Raw genomic sequence first — 22,954 nt, 5'->3', positions numbered from 1 at the left:
TGAGTAAAGGTAAATATAGCAATGAAATATGTAAGGTAAGGCAGTCGATCTAAAGTCTGTGTCGTTTTGTTGTATTGGTATAGCTTGATCTGACATTATTTTTTATACGGTGTGGAAGATAGATGCTGATAACAAATTGACCTTTTGTTTGTGAAAGTAAAAGCTAAATAGAACTATGGAAGAGAAATTATTTGAAGAGCTCACTCATATCAATGTGTTTTATCTCTCAGAATGTCTTATATGAGTGGAATGTATCACTGCAGAAAATAATAGAACAACAGGACTTTTATCATGTTTGCTATTCATTCAACAAATGTTTGTTGTACATCTTTATATGCTGGAGTGCCAAGTGCTGAAATCCATAAATAAATAAGATAGGAGTTTACATTGGAGAAGAGAGAGACACTAAACAAATAGCAGAAAAGGTTGTTGGAGAGCAGGTCAATAGTTTGAAATTTCTGCATTAGGATGAAATAGAATAGTACGAGTAGAGAATCTATAGATACTGTCCTTTATAATACTGTCATATATTATGAAGTACTCCAGGACAGGCTTTTATATCAGATGTCTGCTGTTTGCAGGTCTTTCACACAGAGATAGGTGAGTGATGTGTTTACACTGGTGCTCCCATAATCTTTCTCCCTACACTCACAAGTTCAAGGTGCCATGTCAGGGAACAGTATTCATTGTTTTTAAGATCTGAAGAATTTGAAGCATCTTACAATCAATCATGCTACTAATTAATTCTCACCCTCTACAGAAATGGTTAAGCCCTGAGCACTGGTGCTACTTTTTAAAATATTTTCTGTGTAGAAGTCAGGCGGATACGGCTAAGAAAAGTCAGGTGAATGTGGTTGTTTTTGAAAGAAATAGCGGGCTATCAAGCCGTATTTGTCAACCAGAAGCCACCCTCCCAAATGACTATAGAAATCAATTGAAGAGCACCATTTCATTAGTTGTGTTCAGCCTCCCTGAACTCCAGATCCTGGTTTGGAGTCCTGTACACACTGTCCCCTGCTTCACCACCTGCTAGTTATGTGGTCGTGGGAAATTGCTTTCATTTCTAAGGCACAGTTCTCTCAGCTGTAAAAGTGAGGATAATGATGGTACCTAACACCTAAGATTTTACTGTAGAAAGTGAAATGAGAGAAGATGCTTAAGGCACTGTAAATAGTACCTGACACATAGTAAGAGTTTAAGGTGTTGTAACTTCTGTTATATGAGTCTAAAACTAGTTTTACCTGTATTGGTGTGAAGGTTAGAAAAAGAATACGGTTATTTTTAAGCTCTGCTGTAGTCTGCTGATATGATAAGATTAAGAACTGGAGGCCTTGGGTGGACCACTCACTCTTCAGAGGTCCACAGTTCCCACCCAGCCTGCCTCCTCCATTCACATTTCTTGCTTGGTCCCTGTAGGGTATTTGAATGTAGGATTCCCCACCCTACCCGTTTCTGAACTTGACTCCTCTCAAAATTTGAAGCAAATATTTGGCTTAAACTACTTGTGCAGGAATTTTCTCCGAATGCTACACTTACGTGGTGCTTGCCTGCCTATACAGCAGCTTACTGATCTTGTTTCTTGCTAACATTTTTGGAGCCCAGTCACAGGGGAATATATCATGCTTGATGTAAGTCAGTGGTGGCACTTCACTCTCTTTTGTCAATGTGTGATTTAAGGGTCCACATTTAAGTCAGTTCTGGTCATTGAGATATCAGAGAGAGGGGCTTCTAGAAAAGATTTTCCTTCCTAAGAAGAAAATGATTTCGAGCATAAAGTCATTTTTCCCATACCTCTCTGCCAAGCAGGAAGTGCTATGGATACTGTCATGTCGGGATACTGTGTTTGGAGCTCTGGCAGCCGTTTTGTATTCATGAGAATCCATGAGAATCTTATCCTGTTTGAGTTTCTGATCCAACCCTGGACTTCTCTATCTCTGGATTTCTTATTCAAAGACCTAATGAATGTTTGAATTATTTAAGGCACGTCTAGTTGGGTCTTCTTTTATTTGCAACCAGAGCATTTGATCGTTTTTTTTACATGTAGACTTTTTTTTTTTCTCTTGGTGAACAGAAACATGTTTAGTGGAGGACTTGCTGAAACGACCTCATTTACTTTAATATTTTGCCAGCATTCAAATTCATATTTAAAATTCATGTTAGTGAATTAATTGTTGGCTCTGTAGAGGAGTCTTATCGGAGAATTATCATTCATAATTAGGGACTTTAATATTACATCTGTTTTACAGTCTTCTTCATGAGCCAAACATTTTAAATCAGTTAGAGAAATTGTTGCATAATGAGTGATTGCAACTTTGTTTAAAGTAGCTCAGCGCCAGTTATTAGCCTTATATCGGACAACAAAGATCGTGGAGTGTTATTTAGTTTACTTGTCCATTTTAGACTAAGGCAAATAAGCAACAGACTAAGGAGTGTCCTTTGTAGTTCTTGTTCACTCTTTTGGGAGGCTAATATCAAATCATCTGTTGATGTGTATGAAACAGTTCAAGGGAGAGAAAATGAGGAATGTTTATTTTTTTTTTTACCTAGGTTTTTTTTTTTTCTTACCTCTCCCTCCTTCTCCTTCCCTCATTTTAGCAGAAGCACTTTGATTATCACTGATAGGCTATTGTCCTGTGCACATCAGTATGATCGGTTTTGCTGTTCTCAGACTTTTCTGTAGCTGGAGAGACTGAGAGGTTTTTAATACCTACATTGGTGGCTGCAAGTTGACTCGATTCCAGATGACAGATTCTTTGAATCACTGATGGTTGATTGCTGTCTTGGAAAGAAAGAATGAATTTTACTTAAACCCAGTAAGAGCCAGCCAGTCAGTATTTATTACACACAGAACACTGGTGTCTTGCCGGGTTATAAAGGAAAAACTTGACATAATTTCTTTCAAGCTAGTATATGATAGCACAGTGTTGAATAAATTGAAGAAAGCTTTGTAAAGGTGTTGAACCGAAAAGTATATTTCAAATGAATAGATTGAGACATTAGATGGGTATCTTAGGCCAGAGCAGATAGCCTGTCTATGAAGACAGTACGCTTTCTTGACCGTAAATGGCAGTGAGCTGGAGATAATGTGATCAGGGGTTGGGTGAGGAAAGCCTCTGTCAGTCAAGGCACGCTCAGAACAGGCTCTGAACATAATTTAACAAAGTGAACATTTAAAGAAAGGTGGTCAGGGTTGAGGGAATCCACAAGGAATGTTGAGGCATCCAGGGATTAGCACTTTTGGGTAGTGTTACCACTTCTGAAAGGGCATGGGAAGGAAACTGTTTCTGAAGCCAGGAAAGAGGAGTTGGAGCTGTGAGGAAGGGCCTGGAGGCAGAAGCTGGTTGTAGGGGATCTAGGTACAGCCAGAATCACAGTCCGAGGCAGGGTGCTGCTGGCAAGAGCTCTTGCAAGCTTCGTCTCCCCCCTTCCTCCAGTACTTGCTAATGTCTCCCATCATTGAGGCAGGATATAGTGCCCACCCCCAGACACACACATGCATAGGCACAGGCACAGAGCCCAGTTGGCAAAAAGCTTTATATTCCACATTATTTTTTATTTTAATTTGAAAACATTTCTAATCTTGGGAATGAAAAATAATCGCTGCATACATCGAGGTATGAATTCCTGTTTGTGAGGCATTCTAATTAATATGTTCATATTTACTCAAGTGGTCTGTCTCTGTCTTAATGAAATTTTTCTTCGTAAGCAGTTTAAGTAAAAGAAATACTGGGAATTTATGACAGTCCAGCGAAAGGCAGGGTGATCAAAGTCTTTCTTACTTCCAGATTTCTTCAAAAACTCCTACAAAAACAAACTTTAACGTGCATGTGTGTGTGCATGTATGTGTGCTCACGTGTGCGCGCACACACACACACCACACCCCTCCCTAACAACTCTAGAAATATGTCAATACTCTCTTGTTTAGCTACTATCTTGATTTAGGGAAAATCACAAATGCCTGTTTTTAGAGCTCTGGGGTAGATAATGTGGCAGATATTACAGCTCAAGTAGGACTGGAAAAGGAGACTTATTAATTACTGCTGTATGTAGGACAGTTTCACAAAGAAGAAATTGAAAGCAGGGAAGCAGGAAGATGTTATAATTTGGGGTTTAGTGGTTGGGATGCACACCAGGGCTCTGAGTGTGGGCTGGAGAGCCAAGCACAGTTCTGAGAAATCTGGGGAGAGAGTGACTAGGAGGTAGGAGCATTTTCCTGCTCATCACCTTATTTGCTGCTGGAAACGGCCGCGCCAGGGATAGTTGAAGTTGTCCGTGGGCTCCCGCCTGAGAAATTGCAGAGCAGGGGTCCAACCCAAGTTCTTTGCACGGTGCCGCACAGTGTTTGATGCCGTGGTACTGGATTGAGTGACCCATGTCCAACTTGATCCTGGGCGGCAGCGTTCACCCTCTTCCCACCATCAGGAAATGCTAGTGGTCACTGTGTCCTTGCCCCGTCACACATCAGCACTTGCTCAGGAGAACTTTCTCTATTTTCTTTTTTCCCCTCCACCCGCTGGAAGCAAAGGGTCGGTCGGGCCGTGCTTGTTTCCACAGTGTGTTGGCTCCTGGATTACAATGTGTCCAATCCAGAGGAGAGGGAGAGAACCTGTACTACCGGCTACTCCTTTGTGTAGACCTGCGTTTGGCTTGAGATGTGCCAGTAGTAGTGAAGGTGGAAGAAATGAGGGGAAGTACAGCAGTCATGAGCAGTGTATATTGAAATGTTTTCAGTAATGTCTCTAAACTGCTGAATCGGAAGGTCAGGACTTAGAGATGCAGCTAACAGAAGCCATCTGTATGTGCATAGTAATTGGATCCAGGCAAAGGGTGAGTTTCTTGAATGAGTATGTAAAGAAAGAATTTCATAGGACCCAGCAATGAACCCTGTTGCTCTGAGAGAGCTACAAGATGTCGAAACAGGTGATGAGACCAAAATGGGCAGGCAGAATATAAAATATCATATATATCTGATTAGAACTGCATAAAAATGTGTGCATAAGGAGAACAACTAGGAGACTATGCAAAAAAAAAACAAAAACAGATATGAGGATAGTGTATTTGTGGGTGATTTTTTCCCCCGTAAAAAACTTTCTTCTGTGTTTCATGGTTTTTACTTTAAAAAAAAAAAAAAAGGTAAAGATGCAGATGAAATAGAAAAGGTTAGTGCCATGGGTGGCAGAAGACAGTGGGGTAGTGTTTTTTTTGTTGTTGTTTGTTTTGTTTGTTTTTTTAAACGTCGGGTAGTGGAGAGGTCAGGAGCATTTAAAATGAGAAAGTGCCTTTTGGATTTGGCTGGAGTTTTGCACTGTGACAGAGCAGGAAGGAATTGGTTGAATGAATGAATCTAGTCCCATTTAAAAAAAAAAAATTTATTATGGTGACATTGGTTCATGAAATCCAGTAAGTTTCAGGTGTACAATTGAACAGTAAGGTGTATGTATGTTGCATTGTGCGTTCACCGTCCACAGTTAGGTTTCTTTCCGTCACCAAAGATTTGATAGTCCCATTCTTTTCTTTCATCACTTCATCCTTCACAGCATCACCAGACTTATCTTCTGAAAACAAAGATCTGATTATGTCGTGTTGCAGTTGAAGATAGTGTGGTATTCCTTTGGGTATTTATTTTTTTTCTGGTTAGTGAGTGTTTGCTTATCTTCCTCTGACTAGGTCGTAAGCTCCTGGGGGAAGGACCAGTTTCACTCTGGCCTCAGGAGAGCATATCTAAATGGAATTTTTATCTTGTCCCAGACTGATTTCTTCCCTGCCTGCCATGGCAGCTGTGTGGAGGCCGGATGGGGGCGCCAGACCGGTTAGTGGACAGACAAGTCCCACGAAGAAGTGGCGAAGGGCTGACGTTGCATCGGTAGTAAAGAAAGTGGAGTTGCAAGTGAGATCAAGGGAACAAGTGAATCATAGCCTGTGGAGGATGAGAGTGAGGAAGGGGTCTCAGAGTCTGAGATGGGTAATGGTTCTGGTGCTCTCAGAGGCTGGGGAGGACCAGTGATGCTCACGGAGGCTGGGAGGAGTCAAATCTGAGGTGCCCCTGGAGCACTGAGAGGCAGTAGAAGGGATGGTCTGGAGCTCAGGGGAGAGTTTCGGTCAGCGGACGCAGATTTACTAGTCACTAAGATTCCTGCCCAGTGACCTCAGGCTCCTGGGAGCAGGAAGAGGGGGTGGTTGTGAGGCAGTGTCTCTGTCTTTGCTGTTGCCACAGTGCAACCCCATTCACCAGTGTGTAGGCTGTGTCTGTCAGATGAGCCCTTCCGTATCCTGAGGGAGGGATAGTAAGTGGGTGGAGAGAATGGAAGAGTTGGGGGGAGTTTTATTTTATATGGAACTGTGAGAACTTGCTCCTCAGCAGCAATCATCTCCTGATTTTGCTGTCCCTGCTCTCTGCCCAGTTACCCTCTACTGTCCCCCACCTCAATCCTGCCCAGTCCTATTAGACTAATTTTCTGTAAGACATTACTGTTTAACTCACAACCCCCACTGGGCACGCAAGACCCTTCCTAGCCTGGCATTCAAAATTCTGCATGATAACCTTATGCCAGGACTTAGATCCGTCTCTGACGAAATGGATGATCCTGTGTTCCTCAGACACATCTCTGCTTTTCTGCCTCCACACTTTTGCTCACACCAGCTGGCTTGGTGAGAATGCTGTTTTTACTTCTATCAGTCACATTTCGCTTGTCTTTCAGAGGCTGGTAAACTACAGCCTGTAGGCAGAATCTGGCCTACTGCATTTTTGTAAATTAAGTTTTATTGGAAAATAGCCGCATTCACTTGTTTATGCATTGTCTGTGGCTCTTTTTGTACTACTAACAGCGGGCTGAGTTGCTGCAGGAACCCCATAGCCTGCAAAGCCTAAAATGTTCACTCTGGCTCTTTAAGGAACACGTTTGCTTTTATGCTGGGTGTCAGCGGCTTTGTAGTATACTTTCTATAAGTCAAGATGATAGAATACCTTGTTCTTTCCCAGGAACAGGGGTACAGAGGGCTAGAAAGAAATGGAAGTCATAAATATTGATACTAAATCTCAGTCATCTTGTAAATCATCTCCCATTTCAAACAGTTGAAACCATAATCTTAGGTAAAGCTGCCTTGAACTAAGCCATAAAGGAATTACAAGTGAAAAGGCAACTATTTTACACTGATTATGGTGTGACAATGGAGGAAATCACTGTCCTTTCGGAAATGGGGATGAGAATGTGAGACATTAATGAAATTAATGAAAGTTGTAAGTATCAATGGCCCCAGGCCCATTGCGGTCTATTATTCTTTTTTTCTGGATGGAAAATTGACAGAGGAAAATTTAATAGTGATGCATCTGGGTTATGTTAGTTGGGTGAATACCCTGGGAATGTAGCTTCCATTGGATCAGGTACTCCTGTTACATTGTTCATCCGCGGAAGTTCTCTAGTGAAGAAACCAGATGGCAGGGATGAAAATACAGCCTGGAACTACAGACAGTTAAAGCCATTTGTGTAACTCATTGATAAATAGTTATAAAGGATTGAGAACACTAAAGTGTAAGAAAGATCTGGTTCTGTTGGCAAGGAAAAATGGGCAGACAGATCAAATGGTCATTGGATTTTTGAGTGGAACTGATAGTAAGGGAAGAAGTCTACCTGGAAGAAATTTTGGCAGTGAAATCCTTTATATGTTTCTAATGTGAACTTTTAATAAGTCATCCATCTTAACTTTATCTGTTAAATGTCCAGTGTGGAGCGAGATTAATTCTTCTTGGAAAGAAAGCCTGGGTAGATAAATTATTAGAGTCTGTCAAATATGTGTATTTGAGACAGAATTTATTTTTTATGTTTCCTTTTGCATATCTTGTCATATAAATAATCTTGCTAAATGGCGATTTTACAGAATCAGATTTGACCTGATTGAAGTCTAGGAATGTAGTCATCATACACCTGAGATGTATTAACCAGAGGTCGTATTCAAAGATAGGTGCCTGTTCCTGATTAAACAGAGGACACAGGCTGTGTATCCTCCAGCACAGCACTAACATGCCTCATCTTAGAAACACTCGCTGGGAGAGTAGTTTGTACTGGAGTGGACTTTAAGCGACCAGTGGAACAGTGAGTTCAATTTATTGCCATGAATTTTTAGATTTTTTTGAAAGAATGAATCGTCTTATGAAACTGATTTATTGAGTAACCGCAGTGTGTGTCTCACCATGCTGGGTACTTTATGTTATTTTATCTTCATAATAATAACCTTCGTATCATCCGCATTTTAAAGATGTAGAAAGTGAAAGTCAATCCTTAAAGGCCACAGTTGATGGCTAACAACTGGTAGTCCTTTCTGTGATTTGAACCCATAAATATCCTATTCCAAAGCAATGCTGCTTCTAGTACCGTGCATCTCTCTTCTCTTTTAAAATTTGTTATTAGGAAAAATTTCAAACATCTACTTATAAGTAGAGATAATAGTATAATGAATCCCTATGCACCGCTAAGCCAGAGGCAGTCGTTGTCAACTCTTAGCTTGTTTCATTTGTACCCCATCCCACCTGCTTGTTATTTTGAAGCCAATCTCAGACTCCATGTCTTTCATCTAAATATTTCAGTACATGTTTCTTAAAGGTAAAGATTTTAAAAAGCACAACCATGATACCTACCATTTTTGCACTTACATCATAATAATAGTTTCTTAATATTATTAACCAGTCAGTGTTCAAATTTCTACTAATTTCATAGTAGTCACATTTTTTTTTACAGTTTGAATCAGGATCTAAATAAGATCCATACATTGTAATTGGTTCATATGTCTCTTATCATAATTTACTTTGTTTTTTAACTTTTTATTTTGAAATAATTTTAAATTTCCAGAAAAATTATTAGAATAGACCCAAGAAATCCCGTATGGTCTTTACCTAGATTCCATAATTATGAACATAATGTGCTTTCTCAGTCTATTTGAAAGTCAAAGACACGATGACTCATTACCCTTTAGTATTTCCTAAAAATAAGGACAATCTCCTATCTAACTGCAATATGCTCCTCAAACTCAGGAAAATAACACTGATGTAGTACTATTAATCTGTGTACTCCATTCAAATCATGCCATCGTTCTAATAATATCCTTTACAGAGAAACCAGCAACAAAAATAAAGTCTTCTCTTTGCCACTTCTCCTTTGTGGTTCAGGCTGTCATTCTCCTTCAGTCTGAAACAGTCACTTACTCTTCTTGTGTCTTTTACAAGTCATCTATTTTGTTGACTGTCTCTCAGTTGAGTTTATCTGCTGTTTCCTCACGATTAGATTCAGCTGACACATTTTTGATGAAGAATAGTGTAGGAAGCAATGCTGAATTTTCAGTATATCATATTTGGTGGCTCACAGTTTTGATTTGTCTTATTACAGATGATGTTAACTTATTTTAAGGTAACTTTTATCACTTAAGATTGTGTTTACCAGGTTTTTCTGCGGTAAAGTCAACTAGTTATTTTGGTTTACTAACAAGAATTTTGGGGGAGAGATTTTAGATCATAAATATTCCATCATCGTCAGACTTTTGCCTGCTAGTTTTAGCACATTGCAAATTCTGCCAAATGGTGATTTTCCAGTTCCTTCATTTCTTCTTCATTTATTAGTTAACCTTCTACCATAAGGTAGAATTTCCATTTTTCCTCCATTGGTTTATTCATTTATTTAATTTTTTTATGGACTCACAGATTCCTATTTTACTCAGTGGGTTGCAATCCACTACTGTTATTTACTGTGATGTTTAGCTTCTCCTGAGTTTGCCAGACTGGTTGCTGTATCCTTCAGACATGTCTCCATCATTCTTTGAATACTTCTTTTCTTTATGACACAAAAGATGTTCCAGTTCATGTTGTGTAGATCTTTGAATAACATTTTGTTCAACATCGTTGTGTTATAATGATGAGATGCTGTAGGACCTTAACTCTCATTTCTATCAATTAGTCTGTGGTAAAATTGGTTTCCTGATACATCATTTCACTTAATGTTGCAGAACCTATCGACAGTGACATGAAATGAAAACTTACAGTTTTTTCATTGCCCAAGCCCTAGAGTCAACTTCTTTGCCAAGGAGCCCTGGTTTACTTATATGGGGAATGGTTTTTAGAATGCAAAATTTGGACTTTAGTTTTGCTTATGGCCACCATGTAGTTGCTCCTTGTAGGACCAGCACTAAGAAATGTACGTTTGAACATATATATGTAGACTCAAAATAGCTGAAAACCATGAGGTCACACTACTGTCAATCCTAATTCAACACCACATAGTCTGTTTTAGCCTTTCTCTTTTCTGTGTTTATGCCTTCCTACTCCTACAGTGAGAATTTGGGCTGCCATTATCCTTAATATCTACCTCCCTGTTGTAAACAGTCTCCGCATCAAACAGGCTGTCTTCATGGCCCCTTTTGGCCTGAACCACACAGGTGTCTCCTTGGCCTTGGTGCTGCAGGCTTGTGTTGGGCCAGCGTCCTCTTTTGTCCCCATGGTGTAAGCCTGAACCACCCCACTTCTCCCCACCCCTGACCTTCTCATCATGGCAGCAACTCACATCAGCCCAGGAGTAGGATTCATTAATGCTTAGTAAGTGTCTCTGCTGTGATTCAAGCCTGTTTATAAAGAAAGCATAGCATGCGTTGAAGAGAGAGGCAAGAAAACTAAACCAAGTGATGAAATTTAGGCCAGAATCAGTATGGTAGATTAAATTCAGGCATTAGTCCCCTAAATGGAGGAATTAGTACTCATATATTCAGGAGACATTCTTCATCTGTTCCTTTTTTGAAGAAATGGAGTATAATAGAGTCAGGTAGTAACATTGCTTCTTAATCTTAGTTGGTGGAGGGGAATTCTGGAGTTCTATTTGATGATCAAACGGGATGTTTTGGAATCTTGTTATCTTTGGAATCTTGCTTGAATATATGTAAAACAAAATTTGAAGTGAATTCAGAAGGATAGAAAAACTTTCAGGTCTGACTCCCTCCTCCCATCTCCTGAAAGCAGAATACTTTTAAGCGTTCATATTTTTATATCAAGACTTTCTTTTTCTTTGTACATTATGTCATATCAGCGATTTCTTGTTCATGTATAATGAGGTGACTTGAGGAACTTCAAAGCATAATGATAATGCTATAAATCTTGGAATATCACAGAATGTGGCCAAAAAACTAAAAAATCCTTTTCAAATAGGGTGCTGCAGCTTTCCTCCTGGGTCTTCTGTCATGGAGTAGAAGAGGGTCAGAATTAACAGACTGGAGAAGACGTACTATTTGGCTTCATATTATTAAGGGGGTGGGGGAGATGTTTACTTTGGGTCAACACGGCATGGTGCTGTACCAGATGTTGTAAAGGCAATATAATACAGAGGTCCCCTGTCTGGATTTTCGCTCTGTTCTGTGAAATTGCTCTATGACCCCAAATAGCCATGTCTTCTAAGAAAGGTCTAATAAACAGCAAGCCCCAAGTAGGAATGAAGTTAGGGTTGTAAGCTGGCGATACAGAGTTAACCAGCCTAATCTAGCAGTTAATTAATCTAGCAGTTTTCATCGTTTTGAGAAATGGTGGCCCTTGTAAGGGATATTGGTGTTGCTAAACTGTAATCCAGAATCTTGACCCGGCATCACAGAATAACAGGGTAACAGTCAAGCAAAGTAATCAGTGTAAATGAGCATATTTGGATAGTAGGTAAACTTTTTGAACTACAGATTTCTCTATCGTATTGTCTTCTTTTAGTAAAGAAGTGTCTTAGGTCCCATGGAAGGATTGACCAAGAATTTATATCCATGTAAGCAGCCGAACCAGGATGTTATGCCCAGAAGATCTGCTTGTTATTCTCAGGTTTCCCACGAATGCAGAAAGTAATTGTTATAAACCCATCACTGCTATGTTACACATCCCCAGCTCATGTTGCCTTGGCCTGAATGGTCAAAGTAGTACATGTTTTTCACCAGTTTTTGATTCTGAGAACATATGTCTCCTTCGTCCTAAACTTCGAGCTTTAAGAATTGTTTATCTTTGCAAGGTAATCTGTTGGAAACATGCTTCTCTTAACTAGAAATTCTCTCTTTTCAGATGCTGTCTTTGCATTTCAATTACGTAACCCAGTGCACAATGGACATGCTCTGTTAATGCAGGACACCCATAAGCAACTTCTAGAGAGGGGCTACCGGCGCCCTGTCCTTCTTCTTCACCCTCTTGGTGGCTGGACAAAGGATGATGACGTTCCTCTAATGTGGCGTATGAAGCAGCATGCCGCAGTGCTGGAGGAAGGCGTCCTGAATCCCGAAACAACAGTGGTGGCCATCTTCCCATCACCCATGATGTATGCTGGACCGACAGAGGTAGACTGCTTTCCAGATTTTCACTGCAGCACTGTTGAAACCACTCTTATTAACACAGCTGGTGTTAGCCACAGACTTGTCTATTGATTTTTCTCTGCTCTGTAGGTCTTGCAAACATTAGGAGTGCCTGGAGTACTCTCCTGCTCTGTCAGGGATGTTCCCTAGGGGTGGCCCCCCAGAGGTAGCCTTCCTGGGAAAGGGCAGGCGGGGGCATGCTTCTCTTGCTGCTCTTATTGCAGTGCTTGGTCCCAATTGTGGAGAAAGTTCTCTGCACACAGAGGGCTTGGCGAGCTCGGGAAGGTGTGACACAGGTGCCTCTTTTTAACTTCTGGCCATGCTACAGACACAGCTCTGACAACATCTGTCTTATCCCTTTAACCAAGTCCTAAGTTATTCTTCCCAGGGGACAGACCTAGTCTGATTTTTCCTTCTTCTGAATTTTGGAAAGGCCAAAGGTATTTTTGTAGGAAGAAAAGTGTGGTATCTTAAAAAAAGAAAAGAGCATTCAGGAGACATTTTTCATTTGTTTTTGTGAAGGACTGGAGTTTAATAGACTCAGGAAGTAAAATTGCTTCTTGATGTTGGGTTGGGGAGGCTTCTGGAGTTCTACTTAGGGGTCAGAAGGAAAAGGGATATTTTGAGATCTTTTTATAACCATATATAAAGTAGACCTAATTAGGTTTTGCTTCAAGGCAGAGTAAGCTTTCAAAAAATGTTTGTTGAATGAATGACTAAATCAGTGAATGACCTAAAACACAGGGTGTGGGAAATTCTAGCCAGCTTCTTGATGAGTTTAAGATAAAGAATAAATGGCACATTATTAATGTATTCTTTTTCATCCCCACTTTGAAGGGAGATGAATTTACTTAGTCAAATTTATCTAGGAGGCAAATCCTTTTAGAAAGGATTAAATAATTTAGTTGTATGTACTCTGTGATGTTTTCCTCCAAAAAAAAAAAAAAAAATCCAGTTTAAAAGAAATCCAAACGTGGTTTTATTAGTTTTTTGAGAACAAACCTAAAACATTTATTAGAGTTTAGTTGGGGTTGTACAGTCTGTTACTTTTTTATCCAAAAAAAAAAAAAACCAGACCCCCCTCAAGAAAAAAAAAAAAAATAAAATAAATAAAACAGGCAAACAAAAAAACTGCAGTCACAACAAGCTGAAATATTAAAATGTATTTGACTCTTCTCTTGGATCCAGCCAAAATAATGCATTAGAACTTCCACATTAGGTAATAGGCCTCATATCCTCCCCTCTTTGTTGGTGTAGAGCGTTTGTAAGAGTTGGGCAGTGATAGCCCTTTGAGTTTCCTAGAGACCACTGTGCCCTTTAGTTTTTACATCTCAAAGAGTTACTAAATTGTTTTGGAAATAATTTTGTTATAGTGGTTCTCCAACCTCTCCTTTGGTGCTCTCTTCTTATTCATCATCATCATCAGCATTTTAAGGAAATCATTTGTTCTGAAGTTCTCCAGAATTAGGAGATAAATGGCTTTCGATGGGAAATGACCCAAATGAGTTTAAAATCAGTAATGGGCTTATGATTAAAAACCTCATTAAGAGCCAGTAGGGAAAGTGAACTAATTTTATCTTTCCTATTTAGGGCATATTTTGTCCTCTTTGTGTTCTTATTCTCTAAAAAGGGATGAGATACGACATTTTATTAACTAAACTAAGAACTGCTTTTTAAAAGATGGGAATGAGGGGATAGATAAATAATAAATGCAGCTATAATAAAAGAAAATTCATTCTTGAGAGAACATCACAAAGGGTCAAACATGCTGTTTTGTCTACAGTAGAAGGCTTTTTATGTCTTCTGATTTCAGAGCCCATGTGTTTCTTAAGTAGGACTCAAAGGTGAAGGTACCTAAGGTACCTTTGGGGTGCCTGGCATTTTGACTTAGTAGAGTCATCCTCCTTGCATGGCAAAGCTGACTGGTTGTTCACCTGGTTGCAGTAGGCCTCACATTTGACTCCCATTGTTACCCATGAAAGCATGGTCTGGAGAAAACAACACAGACTGTTGTCGAGGAGGCCAGGCACGGGTCTGGGCCTGGTTTACCACCAGCAGGTTTATAATCTCAGGTTAGACTCCTCTGGGCTATGTTTAAGTGCCCAGTAAATGGTTGTCCAAGGGATGCACAGGAGGTGGGACTAAATGTTTGTTAAGGTTCTGTCTAATTATGATCATTTTCTATTTTGTCTTTTCTTTTAACTTCATATTGAAGTATAATATACATCAGAAGAGCACATATTTCATAGGTATATAATTAAATGAATTTTTCCCATTTGAACACAGTCATACAACCAGCACCCAATTTTTTTAAAAAAAGATTATCAGCACCCCAGAAATTCGTCTTCCTTCCACCCCATATTTGTTACCTGCCTTCTCCCTAATAGTCCTCACTATCCTCACCTCTCATATCATAAATCCAGTTTGCTTGGGTTGAGGTTTAGATACTCTGGGAAGCAGACTCTAAGAGCGAGATTAAGGTTCAGGAAGAGAGCCCTTGGGGGTCAATATTTGTGGACGAGAAGAGAACAGGAGGGGGCAGGATTAAGCAGAGGGAGAAGTCGTTCTGTGATTCAGCCTTTGTGGAAGCCTAGTTGATTCTATAAGGAGTTCTGGAAGGACCTTCAGAGGTGTTCCACGTTGCACAAGAAATAGGCCTATATACCCTGTGTTGACCAGTGATTGGCTTCCCAGGGGAGGGGCATGCCTTTGGGCTGCAGCTCTTTTCTAGAAGCCATTTCTAAAGAGGGCAGACAGCTGCTGGGTCAACACAGCACTCCTAGGAGCTGGGAAGGGTGGTCCTTCCTTCCTGCGGGGGACCTGGGTGTTGCATCAAAGCATCCAGTCCAGCCTGATCTAACACTTTGTGTAACTAGAACCATATGCTACTCTCTTGTGTCTGGCTTCTTTCACTTTATGTTTGTGAAACTCTCCCTTATTGTGTGTAGTTAGTTGTAGGTTGGTCATTCCCAGTACTGTGTAGTGTACCACGTGTGATAACTTGCGCGCAGTTTTCAGTTTTTTGCTTTTAAGAATAGTATTGATATGAAGGTTTTAGAGCATGTTATTTTCGTGGACATTTATGTTAGTATATATCTTGGAATAGAATTGCTGGGTCATGGGGTATGCATTTGTTCAGCTTTAGTAGATGCCGTCAGTCAGTTTTCCAGTGAGTGGTACTATTTTATGCTCCCATCAGTTGTGCATTTCCTCACCTATACATGATTATCTTTTTCAGGTTAGCCATTTTGGTCCTTTAGCCTAGGCTCTTTAGCCAAGCATTTTGTATTACTTTTACTATTTCTTAACCAGCCTCAAAAAGGTTTTCAGTAAACCAGTTTCACTGAAGAGGAAATGAAGACATAGCGAATGAGTTGTACTTATATGCAGTGATTGAAAAAATAGTACATTTTTGTCGTGTTCTTACTGTATTCTTCAGGCAGTATTTCAAGTACCTTACATGCATTGGCTAACTTAATCCTTAGAATAACACTAAGAGGGTAGGTTACTAGTCTCAATTTACAGATGATGAAACAGAGGCAGAGAGGTTAAACAAACTTGTCCAAAATCACACAATAGTCTATAGATGATCTGGCTCCAGAGCCAGGTACTTAACTCCCACAGGATGTTTTTAATCTTATTAAAACATTTTTAAAAACATATGGTCATATGTGTTTTGCAAACAGACCGGAAATAAATTCTTAAAATATGCTGTAGGAGTTCCAAAATAGTGAGGTAGCATGGCCCTAGCTTGCATTCATTAGAGGCGAAATCTCTGGCACAGTGGCCCTCACTTATTTTTTGATTATCATAGGCAAGAGTTGTGGGTTATGATATTCTTTGTCTAATCAGTGCAGACATACCTCGGAGATATGGCAGGTTTGGTTCCAGACCACTGTGATTTAATATCACAAAATGAGTCACATGAATTTTTTTGGTTTTCCAGTGTATATAAAAGTTATGTTTACATTTTACTGCAACTTATTAAGTATTCGATAGCATTATGTCTAAAAAAACCAATGTACGTACCTTAATTAAAAAGTACTTCATTGCTGACAATGCTAACCATCATCTGGGCCTGCTGGAAAATGGTGCTGGTAGACTTGCTAGCATAGGGTTGTCACAAACCTTCAATTCGTAAAAAAAAAAATCTGTATAGCACAATAAAGAAAAGTGCAATAAAATGAGATATGCCTATATTCTTGCTTTCTGTATTATGATACCTGCCTCATGGTATTGGTAGTATATGACTGTTGTTGTGAGGAGTGAATAGGATAATGTAAATCATTTAAGGCATTGCCTACCTCATGGTCGTCCGTGGTAATTAGTATCAACTGTCTTAAAAAATAGTAAGATGCTTTGTTTCAAGTTCTCAAGATCCCTAGGATTCTGTCCTCACATCAAGGAAGCTGCGTGCACCTCAAGGATGCCTGTCTGTCAGTGTGAAGTCCCAGGATGTGGGTAATGGCAGAGAGCCTTGCAGGACCTCCTCCTTAACAGACTTCATGTCACAGCATGCATCCTCTGATTTGGAATGTCCTTTGGTGTTCGATTGTATATAAAGCAAATATAAAGACTATGAAAATAAATAATAGACAATGGAAATAACTACTTTTTGAGTGCCTGCGTGTGCCTGTCATACATTGAACAGATTCTTTGCATGCATTATAACCTCATCCCCATAACAACTCAGTGTGATAGGTTTTGTTGCCATTTACAGAGGAGGTTAGTGAAGCTTGGAGAGGCCAAGTACCTTAATTGTGGTCTGCCAGAGAAAATCAGAGAGGTCAGTAGTTACAGCAGTAAAAGCAGATTTTTTTTTTTTTTTTTTTTTTTTTTTTTTTTAGGAACTATTGCAGATGAGACCTTGGGATAGAACTGGGCTCAGTTCTGAATATGGTATGGACAAGTGGGGGATTACAGCTAAGAATGGGAGATGGATAACTACTAAGAGGAAACATCAGAAATAACAGTCAAGGGAGACCAGCAGGATTCTTGCTGAAAGCAGACTAGCCTGATCAAATATCACTCAGGAGATAGTGGGGGATGAATAATTGGATCAGGCATGGAGGATCGGGAGTTCTTACTAAGCTGATTTAGCAAGATTTTTGTTACAGCCAGGCAGTACAGGCCCTGCAAGGACGCACACTGTATGGTGAGTCCAAGAGGGCTTCTAAAACCTGTCTAGAGTTAGGTCAAGGAAGGAAGGAGTCTGTGTCCGATCTTACAACCAGTAAGACTCAGAGCTGGGACTCAGGCCTGTCTCACCAATGGCTTGTGTCTTCTTTTCACCAGTGCTGCTTGCTGCCAGGAACCCTCTGAGGGGTCTTTGCCTTGGCGGTCGATGGCAAGGCTAAGAATTTAGGTGCCCCAGGTGCTTACACGGAGCTCCCAGTCTTTCTAGAAGGTATAAAGGTACCTTAAAGTTGCATCTGTCTGTTGATCTCTGTCTGGAGTGTCAATTAATAAGCTAAGTGGTTCTTGTTATGAAGAGCAAAAGGCAGTATTTAACTTCCGACTTTTTAAAGGACAAACTTTAGAAATTCTAGGAAACATCCTCATATTTTAAACCATTAAATGTTTTAATGTTTATGACCTGGCATGATTTAAACTCTGAGATTGGCTTATGAAAACTACCTATTTTTTTTCCTCAAGTGCCTCATATATGTGTTTGACTTATTTGGCTTATTCATAGCCTTAAGTGAATATTCTTTTGGTAATAAAAAAACACTCATTTTTGTAGCTTTTCCAATGACATCAGGAAAAAGTCTGCCAGTATTGCTTTTTTGCCAACTATTAATAATAAAATAAAAACAATGACTCTCCCTTTAATCATTTTCTGTAGGTCATTTAGAAAGCATTGGTACCAGATTTTTTTCCCTAGCACAAATGCTCTTCAGAGCAGTGAGCAGCTGTCAAGCCTGCCTGGTTATCAACAGGATGTCCCTGATTTTCTAGTCTGTAAAGATTTAATGGCTTGATCCTAAATTCCATTTTAAGAATTTTTTTTGTGAGGGGAGTTGCAGTGTGTGGAGAGAGAATTGCTTTTGTAATGCTAGAAAGGGTATTATGTATGCACATTTATATTTTTGTGAGGTATCAACTGTAGAAGTTGTGTTTGTCCCTTCTTACAAAATACTAAATCCATTTTTGTAGAGGGCAGGTCATGCTTTCTAGGCCTGTTAGAAAGACCTTACTTGAGAATGCTTTCTAAGACCTTTCTTGTGAAAGTAAGATGTATTTTGGAATGTGGATATATACAATGAACAGCCATGTTTAAAACATTTGAATGAGAATTGCCAGTTGAATTTTGGAGAAAACTCTTTGTTGGAGGTAGGAATTTTTCTTTACCATGAGAGTTATCCATGCATTGATAAATGACTCCCTAATAGAGATGGATTCTGAGTAAGAGCAGATGCCCTTAAACAGAGATGGTAGAAATCTATGGTAGTTCACTTTATCTTTGGAGAATATGTTCTAAGACCCCCAGTAAATCCCTGAAACCACGGATAGTCCCAAGTCCTATATATACTATGTTTTTTCCTATACACATATACCTTAAAGGAAGTACTTCACTTAAAAGAAGTAACTTATGGCTTCTCTTTGGCATATCTGAATTGCCAGCATCATTACTCTTGTGCTTTGGGGCCATCATTAGTACAATACCTAGTTTTGCTTAGTTACTTGAACCCAAACACTGCAATACCAAGACAGTTGATCTGATAACTGAGATGGCTACTAAGTGACTAATGGGCAGGGTGTGTGTGTAGTATGGAGATGCTGGACGAAGGGTTGATCCATGTCCTAGGTGGGGCAGAGTGGGAGGGCACGAGGTTTCATCACGATAGTCAAAATGGAGCCCAATTTAAAACTTATGAATTGTTTAAATCTGGAATTTTCCATTTAATATTTTCAGACTGGTCGATCGTGAGTAACTGAAACCGTGGAAAACAAAACTGAATAAGGAGGTTCTACTGTACTGCCATTGGGATGTCAGTATATTCCTTTAATTAGTCCATGCTTTACACCACTATCTGTCTGGAACAGTAAATAGGATGTTCGTTAAGGTATAAACCTGTTCCTCCCTGCAACACTTGCAAGAGTTCTAACAACCTAAACGGACATTAATTCTTAGATCTGAGCTTAATTATAGGAGCCATACACTCTCAAGGTTTAGTTGTAACCTTGTAACCTTTGACCCTCTTGGAGTCTTTGATAATTTTGTCTTCTCATTTATTTTATTCACGTTTCCGAAGTAGTGCAATATAGGTTCGCAATCTCTTATCCAAAATCTTTAGGGTCATGTATTATTCAATTCTGATGAATCTGAGACATAAAGAACATTAAAACTTCTGTAGCAGAGAGAATGATTTCTCACACTAAGTGGGATCAGTTAAACCATAAATAACTTCATGTCAGTTTTGATCAGGTTTTGCTACTAAATTAGTTTTAAAAAACTAGGTTTTTGAATTTCAGATGGATGTTAACTTTATTTTGTAATCGTTTCACTGTATGTACATATAGTTTCACATCTTAAACTTATAGAACTTTATCTGTCAGTTATATCTCATAAAGCTGGAAATAATTGGATTTCAGATTTTTGGATAAGCAATTTTGGATCAGTACCACAAAAACATTTTGAATCCGTTGACTTATATTGAAAGTAGTTTTTGGGATCTGTATAGTCTGATATTTTATATACTTTTAGCTTATATGTGTCTTGAGAACTGAAATGACTAATTCAGAGACAGTAGATTTTACTGGTGTTTTAGGATGTTTTTTATATGGGAAGAATGTCTTTTTTTTCTCCTGGTTTTTCTATACATTTTTAGCTCAGAATCTGTTCTTGTTTCTTACTGAAGCAACATCGAGTTTTAATATTTTCTGTTAGCCTGGTTTTTCAGGTTTCCCTGTAGTTAGGTAATCTATACCGTTTCTTTCCTGAATGTAGTACTAACTTGTATTTTCTCTCCTGCTCTGATGTCCTATCTTGTTGTAGGGCTTGACACAGTGTAGGCAGCTCAGTAAGAACAGGTGTGCACAGACTTTGGGGTTGGAGAGGCCTAGAAATGATACTGGATCTCTTAGTTGTTCATTTTGCAGTCTTGGACATGTTAATGAAAATTTTCAGGTCTCATTTTTCTTATTTGTAAAGCAAGAATAGTGACTGTCTTATCAATTTGCTATAAACATTAAATGAGATAATATTTATTAAACACTTTGTACAGTGACTGGCATGTTAAGAAGAGTTCAGTAATTGGTACTTATTTTTCTCTTTACTCATCCTGGTAAAGAACTTCCTGAATGTTTTCTAATGCCTTACCACCATGTTGGCCTTTCTTTGGTTCCTTAAAATAGTGATCAGTGAGAGGATGGAGAGGAGGAAGAAATTCAAGCACTTATGGCTTTCATCAGAAACAAATTTTGGGGGTGCTTGGTGGGAGACCAGAGCAAGAGGGGAGGCTGGGCCATCGTGGATTTACTCTCCACCCCCTGCACCCCTACTCTGCCAGGCTGGGCTAAGCAAGTGCAAGAGAATTTGAGAGAATAAAATTAGTTTGGTTGCTGATGGTTCTGAACAGATACATCTCTTACATTTGAGTTGTGCCATTTTGAAGACATATTCTTTCAAGGTAAAGGAAATCTTTGGGAAAGTCTGTATTTTGTGTATCAAGCCTCAGTTTCTTGATTGGCAGAATGAAGGATTTGGATTCCACAATCTAAAACTGCTTTTCAACTCTTAAGATTGTATGATGAGAGTAAACGTATAAGGTGTGTCTTAATTCTCCTTTACAAACTGGATAATGAAACATTTAAGTAGATTTCATAATTTTCGCATTGCAAATCAGAAATGTGACCCTTGAGAGGACTATTCACTGCACTGCCTGTGCAGGGTCTTAGAAGTTGGTATAACCCTTAGGAATACTAGTCGTATAAAGAAGATTGAAAGTCGTTATTACCCAGATTCCACGTGTCGGGAAGGATGAGCCTCCTCTTTCCTTTGTCTCTAGCTTTTCCCAGTTAGTGCTACTTCTCAGAAATTAGGCACGCTATTATGATTTGGGAATTTTAAGAAAATAGACTAATATTAGAGTGATGTGATAATATAAAGAAGAAGGGGGTATTTTAACATGGAATTCATGAAATGAATGAAAGTTGATTTTTGTATTCGACAAAAATAGGTAATGGATATGACTTTTTAAAGAAATTTAGTAGTGTTAAAATAAGTACATTTTTGATAGTTTGGAAAAGAAAATTTGCACATCTATGTAAAAAAAAATAGCCTCTGTGCCTGAAGTTCGTTTATAAACCTGTTGAGTATATGAGTTTTGCCTTATAGAATAAAATTTATTCCATTTAAAACAGATTTCGGTGTGAATATATAAAGAAATATGTCACTTAAATTGGACTTAAACATTGTTCTATTCATCTTCAGTATTTTTAATTAAGAAAAAGTGAAAATACATACTAATTTGATACAATTTTCAAACCTTAATTGCAGGTGAAATGAGATAATTGTTGAATCTCAGTGTTAGGTAGCATTTGGCATTTGTACTTAGTCCTCTTGTCATTTCCTGCCCCTACCTCTTTTTTTTCCCCCCTCAAGAAAGGCAGTGTGGAATTCTGGGCTACACAGTGACTCAGGCCCACTGCCTGGGCTTTCATCATTATTTTTGGAGTGTAAACCCTCCCTGCTGTGCTGGGATCCCTTTTGGTCTTTTGGAATTCAGACTCCTCAATGAGATCTCTTTGTTTTGAGTTGCATGCTTGTGCTGCCATTTCACTCATAACATTGAATTCACAATTGAGTGAGCAATTTCCCAAGAACCAGCTATGTAAAACATGCATGACTGTGATAGAGATCAAAGCCTAAAACCTTTATTTCATTTTCTTCCAACATGCCTATTACGTATTTTGCATTCTGTTTTATAAAACTTCTTCTTAAACTTTCTATATGTAAATTTAAATATCGATCCTCACTTTTTAATCACTGCACAGATATCTAGTGTTAATGAACTTAATTTAATCAGTACCCACACCCCACTGAAGGATCTTTGGGTTGTTTCTGTTTTCTGTTATTAACAATGCTGTGTGATGAATCTTGAAATGAACATCTTTGCATACTTTTCTCAAGATTACTTCTGGAATTGGAATTGCTTAGGTTTTTGACATGTTGTCAACATGCTTTTCAGAAATTTTATACCAGTTTTCATTCACATAAGCAGAGTAAAATAGTATAATATTCAAGCAGGTGATCACCATGTACTTAAATGTTTGCTTCATCACTGAATTTGAAACTCTGGAGCCCATCACAGGTCTTTGTGACTGACGTGATACATAGACAAGCATATTTATTGAGCCAGGTTTTTTCTCTGCGATCCTATGATTTTAGTCCTAGAAATACCACAGTTTCCAGAAAATTCAACATTATATTATTTTGGGTGATATGAATATGTTAACGTTTTATTATGTAAATTAATGATTGTTACATAAATTTTTAGTTTCATGATCTCAGAATATAGATTTTTCTTTCAATATGGTTGAGTTACTCCCAGTATATTAAATTTTTGTTAGTGCTTTGAGTATTTTTAAAATGTTAACCCACTGG

General features: G+C 38.8%; 1 protein-coding gene across 2 annotated transcripts in view; it reads left to right on the top strand.

Moving 5' to 3' along the window:
• PAPSS1 (3'-phosphoadenosine 5'-phosphosulfate synthase 1) overlaps positions 1-22,954 on the top strand; it is an 80,356-nt gene that overhangs the window by 33,770 nt on the left and 23,632 nt on the right. For both annotated transcript variants that reach the window (XM_039848890.1, XM_039848891.1), the window contains exon 10: positions 12,062-12,330. In XM_039848890.1, the coding sequence (XP_039704824.1) occupies positions 12,062-12,330 (269 nt within the window). The remainder of the gene's footprint in view (positions 1-12,061; positions 12,331-22,954) is intronic.

Source organism: Pteropus medius, unplaced genomic scaffold (assembly GCF_902729225.1).
Source record: "Pteropus medius unplaced genomic scaffold, Ma_sr-lr_union100, whole genome shotgun sequence".
Lineage (NCBI taxonomy): Eukaryota > Metazoa > Chordata > Mammalia > Chiroptera > Pteropodidae > Pteropus > Pteropus medius.
Note: the sequence above shows the minus strand (reverse complement) of the source record. Positions and strands in the feature narration are given on the sequence as shown.